This window comes from Parathielavia appendiculata (assembly GCF_033297405.1).
Source record: "Parathielavia appendiculata strain CBS 731.68 unplaced genomic scaffold N657scaffold_3, whole genome shotgun sequence".
Classification (NCBI taxonomy): Eukaryota; Fungi; Ascomycota; class Sordariomycetes; order Sordariales; family Chaetomiaceae; genus Parathielavia; species Parathielavia appendiculata.
Window position 1 is genome coordinate 867,758 of NW_026944222.1, and position 14,276 is coordinate 882,033.

The 14,276-nt window shown below is 57.0% G+C and overlaps 8 protein-coding genes across 8 annotated transcripts in view; 4 read left to right on the forward strand and 4 right to left on the reverse strand.

The window, feature by feature from the left end:
* The window catches only part of N657DRAFT_688425 (uncharacterized protein), a 1,580-nt gene extending 683 nt beyond the window's left edge, over nt 1–897 (forward strand). Inside the window, exon 2 of the mRNA XM_062796938.1 lies at nt 99–897. Coding sequence (XP_062649508.1) covers nt 99–613 — 515 coding nt within the window. The 3' untranslated portion in view covers nt 614–897. The remainder of the gene's footprint in view (nt 1–98) is intronic.
* A 1,213-nt stretch (nt 898–2,110) lies between these two features.
* N657DRAFT_678794 (uncharacterized protein) lies at nt 2,111–2,509 on the forward strand (the record flags this gene model as incomplete). The annotated part of the gene is made up of 2 exons (XM_062796111.1): nt 2,111–2,223; nt 2,302–2,509. The coding sequence occupies 2 exons, from the start codon at nt 2,111–2,113 to the stop codon at nt 2,507–2,509; spliced, it is 321 nt and encodes a 106-aa protein (XP_062649509.1).
* Nucleotides 2,510–3,321: 812 nt separating this feature from the next.
* N657DRAFT_568100 (Brix-domain-containing protein) lies at nt 3,322–4,785 on the reverse strand (the record flags this gene model as incomplete). The annotated part of the gene is made up of 2 exons (XM_062788564.1): nt 3,322–4,296; nt 4,348–4,785. The coding sequence occupies 2 exons, from the start codon at nt 4,783–4,785 to the stop codon at nt 3,322–3,324; spliced, it is 1,413 nt and encodes a 470-aa protein (XP_062649510.1).
* A 164-nt stretch (nt 4,786–4,949) lies between these two features.
* On the forward strand, nt 4,950–6,925 carry N657DRAFT_642486 (DEAD-domain-containing protein). Its single transcript, XM_062792352.1, has 5 exons — nt 4,950–5,263; nt 5,314–5,720; nt 5,789–5,827; nt 5,875–6,453; nt 6,509–6,925. Exons 1-5 carry the CDS (start codon nt 5,054–5,056, stop codon nt 6,753–6,755), a joined length of 1,482 nt encoding a protein of 493 aa, XP_062649511.1. The 5' UTR covers nt 4,950–5,053; the 3' UTR covers nt 6,756–6,925.
* Nucleotides 6,886–9,235, reverse strand: N657DRAFT_642487 (uncharacterized protein). The gene has a single exon (XM_062792353.1). The coding sequence runs from the start codon at nt 9,172–9,174 to the stop codon at nt 6,976–6,978; it is 2,199 nt and encodes a 732-aa protein (XP_062649512.1). The 5' UTR covers nt 9,175–9,235; the 3' UTR covers nt 6,886–6,975.
* A 434-nt stretch (nt 9,236–9,669) lies between these two features.
* Nucleotides 9,670–11,367, reverse strand: N657DRAFT_669956 (alpha/beta-hydrolase). Its single transcript, XM_062795514.1, has 3 exons — nt 10,901–11,367; nt 10,639–10,842; nt 9,670–10,567 (listed from the first exon to the last, which is right to left on the reverse strand). Exons 1-3 carry the CDS (start codon nt 11,220–11,222, stop codon nt 9,852–9,854), a joined length of 1,242 nt encoding a protein of 413 aa, XP_062649513.1. The 5' UTR covers nt 11,223–11,367; the 3' UTR covers nt 9,670–9,851.
* A 225-nt stretch (nt 11,368–11,592) lies between these two features.
* N657DRAFT_642489 (uncharacterized protein) lies at nt 11,593–12,197 on the forward strand. The gene has a single exon (XM_062792354.1). It carries the CDS (start codon nt 11,921–11,923, stop codon nt 12,176–12,178), a length of 258 nt encoding a protein of 85 aa, XP_062649514.1. The 5' UTR covers nt 11,593–11,920; the 3' UTR covers nt 12,179–12,197.
* Nucleotides 12,198–12,935: 738 nt separating this feature from the next.
* N657DRAFT_654298 (uncharacterized protein) lies at nt 12,936–14,253 on the reverse strand (the record flags this gene model as incomplete). The annotated part of the gene is made up of 4 exons (XM_062794493.1): nt 12,936–12,961; nt 12,993–13,087; nt 13,139–13,209; nt 13,246–14,253. 4 exons carry the CDS (start codon nt 14,251–14,253, stop codon nt 12,936–12,938), a joined length of 1,200 nt encoding a protein of 399 aa, XP_062649515.1.
* Nucleotides 14,254–14,276: the final 23 nt, after the last annotated feature.

Consider the following 14,276-nt stretch of genomic DNA (forward strand, 5'->3'; position numbering starts at 1 on the left):
CCCGACTGGAGGCTTCCCGACTGGAGGCTTCCCGACTGGAGGCTTCCCGACTGGAGGCTTCCCGACTGGAGGCTTACCTACCGGGGGCTTCCCGCCAGTCCCCACTGGAGGCTTCCCAACCGGAGGCTTCCCACCCGTCCCAACCGGAGGCTTCCCACCCGTCCCTACCGGAGGCTTCCCGACTGGAGGCTTCCCTACCGGGGGCTTCCCGCCGGTCCCAACTGGGGGTTTCCCGACTGGAGGCTTTCCACCCGTTCCTACCGGAAGCTTCCCCACCGGAGGCTTCCCCACGGGTCGGCCCTCGGGCTCCGCCCCGGGCTTCCCTCCCAGACCCACCGGGGGCCCGCCGGCGAATGACAAGCGCCAGGATGAGGGACAGGCCGACGTGGCATTTCCGCGTCCCACCGGCACCGGCCGCCCGGTCCGCCCTACCCGCTCCGCTCGCCCCACCCCCAGCGGCCCGGCTCAGTCTCCTCCCCCGAGGCCCAGCGGCTCGGCTCCTCCCCGACCAACTGGCACCGCTATCTCCCGCCCTCCCAGGCCTACCGGCGGGCCGAGCGGGCGCACGACTCCAACCTTCACTCGCGTCCCGCGTCCCACTAATGCCGAGTAAAAAGTTCGGGACTGTGGAACTGGTCGTTTTACTTCTTGAGGGAGCATGCGGTTTCGGTCTTCTTTGAACTGTCGCTTTGGTCGTCGCATACTTCGCTTCGTACTGTCGTTCTTTCCTCGTGCTCAGGCTGATTCTGCTCTTTGGAAAGTGTTTGAGTCTCTGTGTCACGGCTCGTTTCTGTATGTCGTAAGCTTTGTTTGGAAAATGACAAGGGAAGGAGAGGATATCTGGCTCTCACTGAGTGTTCCAGTTCAGATGGTTAGTACACCTTCGCGCCAAAGATGCCGTGCTTATCGAAATATTGCGTCCGTGAATCCTGCATCTCCCGGTGAACACCTCGGAAAGTGAGCATCTAATGTACCCAACCAAACCAGTTGTTGTTCATGACGCTTCAGCTCAGCATCAGCGAGATGCTGCTCTCAGTTGCCATGCCCGATGCTGTCTGTTCTTTGCACGCTCAAGCCTCTCAAGTCGCTCGGCGAGGTCCCCTTCCGTTTGAGTCGTCGCTGGGATCCATGATTCCAACGGGCCACGAGATTGACAAGGTACTTTGAGTCTTGAGGATCGGACTCGTTTTCCACTGATGGCTAGATTCTCCACCGCGTTGCACAAATCTGCTTTATTGACAACCTGGATCACAATGCTCAAGCTCGCATTTGCCGAACCGTCGCTTCGTGGTCTGAGACACCTCACGGGGGACTGCAATATGCTCTAAAATCGTGCAACCCGACCTTTCCTAATGGACTCGGAGCGGCGCCCAACAGCGGCGATGCTGCGTGGTTTGCGCCGAGATGTCCGAGATCCGATCCGATATGCCCGATCCGAGACTGCACACCTAAACTGGATTTGGGCGACCGCGAATTGGAGAACATAACTGAAAAAAACGTCAGCAGACAGAGTTTCTCTATATCTATCCCTCTGAAACTACCTATCTCCATAAGCCGCTAGTTGTCGAAGGCTGTAGCGCCCATCACCAACCAAGCGACATACTTGGGTGACAACTTCACATGTTGCAATATTTCGAACAGGGAGCCATTCAAATCCGGGGAACTGTCCGGGGAAAAGATGGCCCACCGCTACCCCACACTTTCCTTCCTCGGTTAAATCATCCATGTCTCAATGGCTCGAGTCGCTCAAACGGATCATGGTGGGCCGTTTGTCACACCACTTGCCGAACCATCGGCCTGTGCTGCATGCTTTAAACAATCGAGCAACCCATCTTGGGCTGACCCGCGGAGTCAGCTGCAGTTTCTTGTCTCAGACACCCACGACTTCCCATCCAGGACCACTTTCTCTGGGGGACACTTTCCTTAAAGCAACCTCTCGTTCATACCGGTTACTGTATCGCATCAAAACCAGGGCGAGTTCGGTTCTCCCCGCCGCCGTCTTCGAATTGGTATTTTGATCCCGCGGCTTCCCTACAAGCTGGGGAACCACAATCGTACAATCTCCTTCGAAAGCCCCCTCAGACCACCACCCCACCACCAATCACCAAGAATGAAGAACCGTCAACCCAGCACCCGCCCCCTGACGACCTCAGCCCGCGTCCACCCGCCATTCCTCCCCTACCTACACAATGCGTCACGCAGTAAAGGCAAGGGCCTGAAATGGTACGCCTTGTATTACCCTCCGCTCCCTCCGCCCATCTCACGGGCCAGCCGATACTAATACGGCGAGCTGTAAAAAAGGATCCCACCCCTCGCCGTGGTCGTCACAGCATGCTACGCCGCCTCCTCCTACCGTGAGGCCCACGAGCTAGCCGCTCAGCAGCAAGCCGACACCGACACCGAGAGGCGGCGGCGCGAGGCACTCATGGCGGATGCGTATGGCGACCGGGGCAGCCTGGAGGAGCTGGAGAGGGCGGTTGCTGCTTATGAGGCACAGAGGAAGGGGTGAATACCACAGTATGTGATGGGACTGGGGAGTTTGGTACGGCAGCTTGGGGTGTGTTTGGCGCGGGTTTTCTGATTGATGATATCCTGGCGTTCTGGAGATTCTTGGATTCGGCGTCGGGACGGCATTGGTGGACTTTTTCCGTCGCTTTTGACGGATTGGCATGGTCAGGAATGGGGGTCATTTGCATGTGACTGTGGACTCTGGAGGTGGATCTCGTCATCTCGGCTCAGTCCACTTTGGCTGCCTTGTGTGGCAAGCTGGCTGTTTCTGTTTTGTGTTCAAACAATGATGCCGTTGATGAGCAGCGTGGTATGTATTGGCGGTTTGCAGGTATGGTCCGAGTTCGCAGTCTTGTGTGCCGTCAGTTCTCAGGAGGTGACGGTATGCCGGCCGAGCGTTGATATAGAAGGTCTGGTTTGCTGCAATGCAACGACCGCCCCCAATGGCCTAACAGTCAACCGAGGCGGTCGCCCGGGCCTGCAGCTCCTAGTGAACTATCAGTGCTCTGCATGAGAGGTTACCAGTTCGAGTCCCTGCTGCCCCGGGGCAAAAATGAGCGCAAACCCCCGCCGCCCATGCGGCTCCCACGAAGCAATCTGGAAACCCTCCCGAGGGTTTCGTAACGGGCTACCTCTCTTCGACCGGCGGAGAGGCTTAGCCGGTGAGGTGAGCTTTGCTGCCCAAACTCTTTTCCTTGTTTGTGTCCTGAATGAGCCAAGTCGCCTGAGTCTTGAGAAGCTGACTGGAACATATTGGCTGTCCAAGTGTATGTAGTGGATAGACCCGCCGAGCAGAAAGCAGGCTATTATGGACTACCTCCTCAGAGATTTCTTTTTAGAACTCCTGCCCTCGGCAATCTCTTCCTCCTCATCCTCCCACTCGCCGCCCTCCTCCATCCGGGCATTGACCTGCTCTTCCGCATCGCCCTCCAATCCCTCACTGTCGAACCCTTCATCCTCGTACAGATCGCTGTCATATTCGTCGACGTCCATCTCGTCATCGTTCTTATCCTCCATGTCCTCGCCAGCCTTCTTGTTGCTCGCCTTTGCCTTGCGCTTCTTCTCGACATTCTCTTTCTGCTGCTTCTTGCGCGCTTCCTTTTCCTTTTTGCGCTGCTCCCACCTCTTCTCCAGCTCCCGAATCTCCTCCTTGGTCTTCTGAACATACTCGTGCCACAGAACCTTGCCCGCGCAGATGCCCTCCTCAACCTTGGTCATGCGCAGCCGCATTCGCGGGCCCAGCTCGACCAGCTTCACAGCGCGCCGCTCCACGTTGTCGTGGGCGCCCGCCTCCTCCTCGTCGCTGTCGTGTTCCGCTGCCCGGGACTTGCCGCTGTGGACTTTCTTCGTGGCAGTCTCGAGGACTTCGACCTCGGCATCGGTATCCGGTTCGCTGCCGCTCGTTCCGTCCGTCATGTAGCCCTCGCCATCTTCGCCACCGATCATGAACTCCGATATATCCTTGAGTTTGCCGAGGTTGGGGAGCCCTCCCTTCTTGCCCTTCTTGGACTTGAGCATCTTCTCGGCGGCGTTAAGCCTTCTTAATGGCTTCGAAAGCCCGACTGCCTTCGTCGTGATGGCATAGTGGCGAAAGTTGATGATAAACGTACCGTCGTCCGACTGTTCGCGGTTTAGGAGCAAGACCCTCCTGATCGATTTCAGTGGTGTCGTTTGGGGGTTGATTGGGGGAAAGAGGGACTGGAACGCGGTTGTGGTGAGGGACTCGAGGTGTTTGGGCACCTTGGAGTTAGCGTCGGCCGAGGGACTACTGAAGTTGTTCATGACGAGCTGTGGGGGTTGTCAGCAGAACATTCAGGCAGACCTGGGCTAGAGTCCTACCAATGGAGGCGTGATGTACTCCTTACCGCCACCTTTAGGATGCCTCTGCGCCCTCTTTACGTCTTTGGTCAGGGAGTACTTTTCAACCCGGAAGTGGAACGTAGGACCCCGCGGTGCAATGGCCAGGCGCAAATTGACGTTTCCGGACTCAGATCTCGAGAAGAGGAGAAGATGGGTAACTCCCAGGGGGCCGCACATGGTAACGTAATCTCGTAGCCTGTTCGCTTTCCGTTCCTTGAGGCGCGAGGCTGTCCCGGGTTCCATGACACGTCGAACATCGGTGGCCAACTGACTGACACTGGCTCCAACTTCGCCAGCGCCGATCCGGATCACCATGCTCTTCGGGTCTTTTGAGTTGGCGTGGCCATTGACCGCTGCCGGAGTAACAGGGTTATTCGCACCCACGTGGGTTCGCTTTTTTGAGCGTCTTTTGGCCATGGTGTTGTCTGTCGAAGTGAAGAGCTGATGGTGTTTCGGTTGCTCTGGATGAAGCTCCGAAGCCAATTGACGTCCACGGGACAATGGCGCCCGGCAAAAATTTCGGTGGAGCCTTGCTATCGTGCATGCCCCACCGCGATAAGCCTGGAATTTTGGGGAAGACATCGAGATTCAGCACCGGCACCGTGATTGAGGTCTCAAAGTTGGAAACTGCGAAAAGTGCGAAAGGTTGAACACGCGGTCATATCGAGGCATAGGAGTACCCATCATGTTGAGCAAACGAAGAAAGATCTCCCACGGATCTGGGACAGCAAAAGGGTCTTCAGTAGAGATCCCCAAGGCCAAAACCAAAAGCCACTCCACATCAAAACCAAGCGAACCGTCAACAGCCACTACCTCCGAGGACGAGTCTGTCACTATCGACAATGGCCCGGCCCAAGGAAACGGAGATTCGGCCCCAAAGTCATTCAGAGACTTGGTATGAGGCTCTCATGTGATACTTGGACGCTGTAGCTAACAACTTGCCAGGGAATCGTCGACCCCCTTTGCGACGCCTGTGACCGGCTAGGATACAAGAGGCCAACTCCTATTCAAGAGCAAGCAATTCCCCTTGCCTTGCAGGACCGCGATATTATCGGTATCGCGGAGACGGGTAGCGGTAAAACTGCCTCCTTTGCCCTACCAATCCTTCAGGCCCTTCTCGACAAGCCCCAGCCACTGTTCGCCCTGGTGCTGGCGCCGACCAGAGAACTTGCAGCGCAGATCGCGCAGGCCTTTGAGGCGCTCGGCTCCCTAATTTCTCTCAGGTGTGCTCTGATTCTTGGCGGCTTGGATATGGTACAGCAGGCTATTGCCCTCGGCAAGAAACCTCACGTGGTGGTTGCGACGCCAGGTCGTCTGTTGGACCACTTGGAAAAGACCAAAGGTTTTAGCTTGTAAGCCTTCGTTAATAAGGATAAAGTTTGACAGAGCTCATGACGAGATACTGACCACCGATGTCTAGGCGCAATCTACGGTATCTTGTCATGGACGAGGCGGATCGGTAAGTTATCCAGACACCCCCTAATGCTGCCGCTAACAGTCCTTTAGCCTCCTTGACATGGATTTTGGCCCCATCCTCGAGAAAATCCTCAAGTTCCTTCCCAGAGAACGGCGAACCTTCCTCTTCTCAGCCACCATGTCCAACAAAGTCGAGAGCTTGCAGCGCGCCAGTCTGCGCGACCCGCTGAAGGTCAGCATCTCGTCAAGCAAGTATCAGACCGTCTCGACACTGGTTCAGAATTACATCTTCATTCCGCACATGCACAAGGACACCTACCTGATCTACCTATGCAACGAATTCGCGGGCCAGACAATCATCATTTTCACGCGTACGGTCCTCGAGACCCAGCGGATCGCCATCCTACTCCGCACCCTCGGCATGGGCGCCATCCCGCTGCACGGCGGTCTGTCCCAGTCTGCCCGTCTAGGCGCACTGAACAAGTTCCGCGCCGGTTCCCGTAACATCCTGGTGGCTACCGACGTCGCCGCCCGTGGTCTCGATATCCCCAACGTCGACTGCGTCCTCAACTTCGACCTGCCCCAGGACTCCAAGACGTACGTGCACCGTGTCGGCCGCACCGCCCGTGCCGGCAAGTCGGGTCATGCGATCAGTATCGTGACGCAGTAGTAGGTTTCCCACCACTTTTAGTTGGGTTGGCTGCGTGTGCTGACTCCCTGTAAGCGATCTTGAGATTTGGTTGCGTATCGAAGCAGCGCTGGGCACGAAGCTTAAGGAATATGCGCTGGAGAAGGACGAGGTCATGGTGTTCAAGCCACGCGTTGAGGAGGCGCAACGGCACGCCAAGAACGAGATGAAGCAGCTACTGGACGACCGCGGCAAGAAGGGGTCGGTGCTGAAAGGCGGCAAGGGGCGGAAGAGGGGGATGCCTGGGTCGACCCGGGATAACATGGACGCTGAGGAGGGCTAAACAACAAATGGCTTGCGGCAACTGAGAAGATGACTTGAAAAGTGCATATTGGAGTATGGCTCAAGGAGTTAGGATGTGTGGGGGCGTCTCTAGGCTTCTTGTCACGTTTGATGGACGTTCCGAAGTGTATGGGTGCATTTATGCCAAAATTATACATGTTGATGTGCATTGAAGGGCTATCTGATAGCCTTGATGAATCCTCACCTTCACCATAACAAGACTATCCGCCTTCGGTCAATACCCTCGTCCAGTCAAACTTGCGCCACCTCTTTTTGAACCCCTCGACCCGCTCATCATTCCGCGTCCACCTCCCCTGCCGCTTAATCACATCCGGCTCGGTATCAAGCATCCCCCCAACAATCTCCCTGGCGAACAAATCCCCCTTAGGCCACCGATCCGCATCCTCCACGACATGCCCCAGCCCGCCATCCAGATCAAACCACACATGAAAATACGGCATCTCCTTGGCCAGGGTCCGACGAAACGCCAGCTTGCCCAGTCCCTCCCTCGCCTTCTTGCTCGTGTCAATCACCTTGCGATGCTGCGCCCACTCCTCGTCGGCCGAGACCATGGCCTCGCGGAAGAAGGCCGGCGCGGTATCGCCCAGGTCGTAGGGGATCGGCACCGCCACCATGGCGGCGTGCAGCCGCCGGTGCGGGCTCGCCGCGTTCTCGTAGAAGAGGACCTCGCGCCCCTGGTCGTGGTAGAGCCGTGTCAGGCTCTTCATGAAGTTGCGGATTTCTTCCCACTCGTCGTCATCGCATTCGAGGAGGTTGGTGCGGTGCGACAGGGGCACGATGACGGCGCCGCCTTCGGCACCGGTTAGTTCTGGGGCCGGGGGCAGGGTGAGGTAGGTGCGTGTTGCGAGGGCGAGGACGGGGGCGATGGGGAGGTTTTGCGGCGGGGCGCGGTCTTCGTGGTAGCAGAGCGGGCAGGTGTCGAGGATGCGGTTGAGTTTCTTGTACTCGGTCACGGCGATGTTTTTGAGGGCCGTGTCGGTCTTGTGGACGCGCGTGGCTAGCTTGGCTGCGTTCTCGTCGAGGTACTCGAGGTCGTCGTCGAAGCGGGCGTCTTTGGCGATGCGCTCGGCGAGGCGGAGACCTTCGCCGCCTGGTTGGCCGCGCGTCCGACGTTCTTCGCGGATCATGTCCTCAACGGTCATGTCTTCGTTGGCTTCGACTTGACCACGCTCGACACCGCGCTTGGTGGTGACGGCTTTGACTTCGCCGCGGGAGCCGGCGAGCATGCGGTTGTGCGAGGCGTCAAGAACCACGGCGTTGGAGGATGCTGCGCCGGTGCTGAAGGCCGCCATGGCGGCATTGTATTCGGCTTCTAGCTTCGCGGCGTCGGGGGCGTTGCGGAGCTTCGCCTTCATGAGCTGGGCGCGCATGCGGTTGAGGGTGGATTGGTCCATTGGAGGAGCGGGCTGAATCATGTCTTCGATTACTAGACCCTGCTTGAGCTGGGGAGACGGTGAGCGCGCTGGTTCCGGCCGGGTCCTGGACATCCGTTCGGCGTACAGCTCCCCAGTAGGCTTCTCTTTGCCGATGTATCCTTCGCCGTACACGGCAAGCCTGTCCATCTCCATCCTCTCCTCTCTGGCATCATCAAACTCCCGCAGGCTGCCGAAGCGCTCTTGGGCGACGTCATCAATGGAACTGCCCGTCTGTTCTGCAATGGTGTAGACCGCCTTGAGCTTCGTCATCCTCCACTGGGAGCCCTCGTCGCCGAATTTGTAATTCACACCTATTGCAGCCGGCTCTTTGACCTCGTCGGGATCCTGCACCTCGCCAAGTCTCGTGTTAAGCTCTCGTTTGTGCATCACCTTTTGCGGTTCTTGTCGGACCGGCGACGGCCTCTTCCTCTTAACATCTCTGTGAATGTAGTCGACATCTAGAGCCGAGGGCGCAGTCATCCACGAGTCTCGGACAAGAGGTGTGGCGTTGTCAGGCGTTTTCTCTTCGTCGGGAAGCGGGAGATCCTGTTTCGGATCCGACAGCTTCAGATCTTTGGTATCCTTTCTCGGGCGCCTATAGCGCCTGTCGTTTTCACGGTCCTTTGAGCGTTCCCTCGACCTGCGTCGATGCCTGTGCCGATCCCTGGACTCCTCGTCTCCTTCGTCTCGCGAATGGCGCGAGCGCTTGTGGCGGTGCCTGTTCTCGTCCGAGTCATTGTCTCGAAATCGACTATGGCTATGCTGGTCCCTTTCGCCATTGCGGTCCCTTTGCTCATCCGTCTCTCGGTCTCGATCCCGGTGTCTGTGCTTGTCGCCGGTCCTGTCGCGATCCGAAGACCGTTCACGATGATGTCGATGGTGTCGATGTTTTCGTTCGCGACGCTCCTCCTTCTCCTGTGCAGTTTGTTGGCGCTCAGCCCTTGCAGCAGCCAACGCTCTCTCAAAATCGTCGAGGCTGTCCATCCCGGCGATCTGGTGAAGAGCTCGAATCAGTTGAAATGGAGCGCTTGCCAGTGACGTACCTGACGTGTCGCCGTTGAAACGTTCGCGAGCCGCTAAAATAGCCGGCCCCACAAAGGCTTCCAGGGGCTAACGTTATGTGGGCCTGGAATCCCCACCTATGCCCCCCGCTGATTAACGTCGAACTGCAGATGCAAGAATCTCAAGCCAGTGCACAAACACTTTCATCTGAACGTATACAGATTACTTCCAGCACAAACCTGCAGCACCGGTTTATAAACAATCTTTCACATCATAACTTTCAAAGCCCTCTCAAGAGCCACTGGTTCAATGGTTGGGGGCTGCAGGGCAGTGCCTGACCTTTAGGGAGGGCGATGCCCGAACCGGAGTAAAACCACTCGGGGGCGCCCCGGGGGTTTTCGTAGCCGACAACCTCCCTTCCTGCTGACGACTGGGGAGAGACCGCAGCTCGGGGAGCTTTTGGATTTTTCTTTTTTTGATAAGCTCTCTAAGAGACTTTCTTGCGTTCGTTTTCTTTGGCTTTCTTTCTAAGAAAAAATATAAGAAAAGAAAGAGGTGATGCATTGTTTGATCCTCGACTCTGGCAGGTGACGAGAAATCTAGACACCTGCAGGAAATCGAACGGGAGGCTCAGCACCTTGTGCATCTCCATCCTCCCATCAACTCCTCCCCATAGTTTCCTTCATTCGTCTCAGCTCCTCCAACACACCCTTCGCCTTTCCGTCCTTGCCAAACATCTCCCTCAAATCCCCCACCAACGCCTCAGGTTTCTCCCACGCCGCAAAATGCCCCCCGTCTTCATGCACCCTCTCAAACACCACCGGCCCCAGCGTCCTCCCCCACAACGCCGGCGGCACCTCAATATCCCTCGGGAAGATGCTAAACCCCAACTTGACCCCGCCAATCCACCTTCTCGTCCTCTCCTGTGCCGCCTTACTGCCATGATACGCCTCGTAATAGATGCGCGCGCTGGCCGCTGGCCCGGCACGTGAGAAGGCGTACAGGCTCACCCACGTCAGCACCTCATCGTCGGTCCAGGGATACTCGTCGGTCCACTCGCGCAGCTTCTCGTAGATCCACGCCAGCAGGCCTGCGGGCGAGTCGGCGAGCGCGAAGCTCACCGTATGCGGCCGCGTGCCCTGTAGCACGTTGTACCCGCCGCCTTCCTGCCAGAACCAGCGCGAGCGGGCGAAGCCGGCGCGCTCGGCTGCCGTGTACGCGGGGCGAAGGAGGGACTGCAGGTAGAGGGAAGGGTGTCGGGTCAGGGTGGGTGGGTGCGCGCGGACAAAGTTGATGTGGCTGGCTAGGAGGCGTTGCGGGTAGTAGAGGGCCAGGAGGCGCGTGATTGCCAGTCCCCAGTCGCCGCCTTGGGATACTGTGGGGGGGAAATAAGGGGTTTTGGTGAGCAGGTGAGAGCCTGTCAAGGAGCGAGTTACGCGCACATACCATATTTGCGGTAGTCGAGCTGCAACATCAGCTTATGGACTGTCTCAGCGTACTGCTGGAGGCCAAAGTCGGGCTTCGTAACGCCCTCTGAGAAGCCGAAGTTGGGCAAAGAGGGAACGACAACGTGGAACGCCGGCTGTGATGCGTCCGTTGGTTCAGCGAGCATAGGGAGCATCTTGATGGCCTCCCAGAAGCCGCCCGGCCCTGGTTCCAAGTTCAGGGGTCAGTATAGGACTATCCGCATAGTGGGAGGACAGCTAACAGCCATGGCAGAAAAGCATCGGAATGGCATCAGACCGGCTGCTCTTCTGATGGAGGAAGTGGATGCCGAGCTGTCCAAAGCCATCCACTTCCACCGTAGTGGTGAAGTGCGGGAGCTCGTTCAGTTTCGCTTCATGCTTTCGCCAGTCGTACCCGTCTTTCCAGTATGCTAGGAGCCGCTTGATGTCCCTCAACGGTGCGCCGTACTTCCGGTCGTCGCTGAACGAGACCTCGTCAGGGAAGTCGGTAAGAGATAGCTTGGTCCTCAGCTTCTCCAGGGCCGTGTCTGGGATTTCGATCTTGAAAGGTTGGATATTGGCCATATCTTGACAGAAATCACTAAAATTTCCTGTTCCGTTGGGCTTGACTACCTACCTTAGTGGAGTGTTAGATGCAACTTTCAACTAACAGCATGATAGACTCGCCGCAAGATGTTCTTATATGCTCAAAGATGCAGCCCCCAACCCTCCAACTTGGGAGAGCGATAATACAGACGAATTGACTTGGCAATAGGGCGCGGATTAGAAAGCCTCATCTTGCTGCCAGTGTGCTCAGAAGGGCGTCTATCGCTGACGTCAGTGCCAGGCTTCGGTTACTCGACATGGAGTACAGGGAGGACAACCATCGACTCTTCATGTTCTTCCAAGCTGGGAATGTAAGCCTGTCAAGACCGGACCGCGATTTGCTGAGTACAGAAATCTACATCATGATGCTGAAGTTTTGTTGAAAAAGAACTGGGTCTGGTCCCCGCAGCGCATGTTGCGCGCCACTCCCCCCGGCCTCCCCCACTGATAACCTGGAACCTTGACCCTCACGCTGAGATCGGCTCGCTCTTCAACAGAGCTCCTTGGCGGGTGAAATGCTCCTTTGCACCCTCTCAAGAGAACTCCCTCAGAAAATACCATGGTCTTACCATCTCCGACCTCAAGTCCGTCGGCTAGCCGCCTGAAGATCGGTTGACGCCCTTCTTCCCCACCGACTGTCAACTCTTGCAGGCGCCCCGTGATGCACCATCAAACAAATGCCGACTAGTGGAGCACATGCCCACAGAATACGGAATGTCTACATCACTCGCCCTGGTTTACCACTCCGCAATAAACGAGTGTTCATTGCGGAAGGCGATGATGGGGAGCGCTCGGAGCATCAGATTCAAGAGATGTGGCTGAGCACGACGGTAATTCACCCTTCCGTCATGTCTTACGAGCTGATGAAGGTGAATTCGGGAATGCTCGAGTTTCTGAAATGGGATAAGTTTTCAATGCTTCTATGCATCAATTAGCCTGTCACGTTGCCCGAAAACTCAGGTCACCTAAGGAGCCTTGTTTAGGTATTTTGAGGGACCAAGAATACGGCCCTTTGGGTTGCGTTTCTGTCCCCAAGTAAGATGCCCAGATGGTGCGAGCTGGGTTCCGAGCTTGACTCCTCGCCGGTTTCTCGTCAAAGGACCAATTCCGGCACGTAGACGGTCGTTGTCAAAGAGCCTTTGTCGAGAAACAAAGCACGTTTTGACTCAAAGGGGCAGCATGAGTCTCAGTTGTTGTTGCAGTTCCAGGCCAATGGTCAACTCTGCGTGTAAAGCTCAGTATTCTCCTTGTATCGCTACCTGCTTACATGCGTGCTGTTTCCGCCGCCGCTGCCACGGCCACAACTGTTGGGTTACATGGTCGTGCAACCCGGCCCATAATCCCGGGTGGACAACTGCCGGAACGATGGATGATAAGTTGAGGCACTGCGCCTGGGATCGTGTCTCCTTAGGCTTAGATCAGAGACAGGTTCCATCAAGGAGGAATGGCTGCCTACAAGTCATCAGATCTCCCCCGCGGACTTCCCCTTTGATTGTCGCTGTTGAGAATGCTAGTGCTCAGGCACTTGCGAAAATAGGTGGAAGCATTGCATTGCTGATGCTAGATGCATTAAGTTGCCCTCAGGCTGACGTTTTCAAACACCCAACGCCCAACAATCTGCTAAATCCATAACCCCTGGGTATAAGCCATCGCGCAGTGTTCGACAATCTGTGCGGAAATCCTCCAAGTTCCTCAACGCGAGTAATTATACTGTTGCCCTGACTGTCCATGACCATACTGGGGTTTGACCGGGCTGCGGCTTAGCATAGTCGGCCGGGTTGTAGGGGGCGAATTGAGGCGGATGTGCGTGCCGCTGCACCTGCGCCTCCGCCTGGTAATCTTCCCTCGTCTGTTGATGTGTGCCAGCGGTGCCAGCGGTGCGGCAGAACCTTTACCATCCGCCTGCAGAACCAGCGATCCCAGGCTGGGGTTCATGGAGACAGGACGCAAGCCCTGTGTTCGCCCACTATCCGCCGGCTGACAGGTTTGGGCTGACGCTGACGCGTTGTCCCCGGTCGATGAGTGATTCCCGATGGATCTGGCGCGGTGAGCCCGGCGGTGCTTGCTGAGGTGACTGCCTCTCTGGCTGCAGGTTGGGAGAAGCATGGACGAAGTCGCCTGGCATCTCCACGGGTGCTTGGGCTGGCGGACTTGACACCTCGGTTGGAAGTTCCTGGGGGATATCGTGTACCCCAAGACCATATGCGCCGGGTTGGGCCTGATGACGGACACTACCGTAGGATCCAGACGTGCTAGGTCGTTTGTATTGGTATCCCGCATACGTCGACTCCACCCGCGGGACCTGATACGGTGTAGGTGGTGAACCCACTGGAGGGGAACCGCTGACCGATGGAGAGTAACGGAGGCTCGTGGGAGACGGCAATGGTGATCTATACGGAAGGCTTCGGTCGGCTGGGTTGATGGTCTTGAGCTTTCCGTCCTCAATCATTGCCTGAAGGATTCCGGCGTCAAGGAGCTCCGCCTTCTTGATCATCCTCTTGACCATCTCACCACCAGCCTTCTTCATCTGCGACTTGACAAAACTGAGCACAGTAATGTTGCACTTGATCTCAATATCCTGTCTTAGGTAAAGCCCATCAGCTGGCACGCCAAGCGAGGCCAAACCAATCTCCGGGACCTCGGGGGGCTCAACGCCGGGCTGGTTGCCGGCAATGCGGTACTTGTGTCGTAGATCAACGTTCATGGGCGCGTAGATGTGAGTCTGCAAGCCCCACGGCATGTCATGGAAACATCCGTTGAACTTGATGACCGAAGCGCCCATCTTCCCTATGCCGGGGACGAACTGGATGCGCTCCGTGATCTCATACCAGGTGGAGTAGTACTCGTCCGTCTCGGCATTTTGCGGAGCCGGGATGGGCTTGTGTGAGAGGACGAGCGGGTTCAGGGTGATGACCTCGGAATGTGAGTGTAGAATGTCGATCGCTAACTGGCGAGGGATAAACCCCGGGATGGGGTTGATCACAGTGAAGACGTCCCTCTTCCGCAACATGGCGGGTCGCTGGCGCTGGAAGA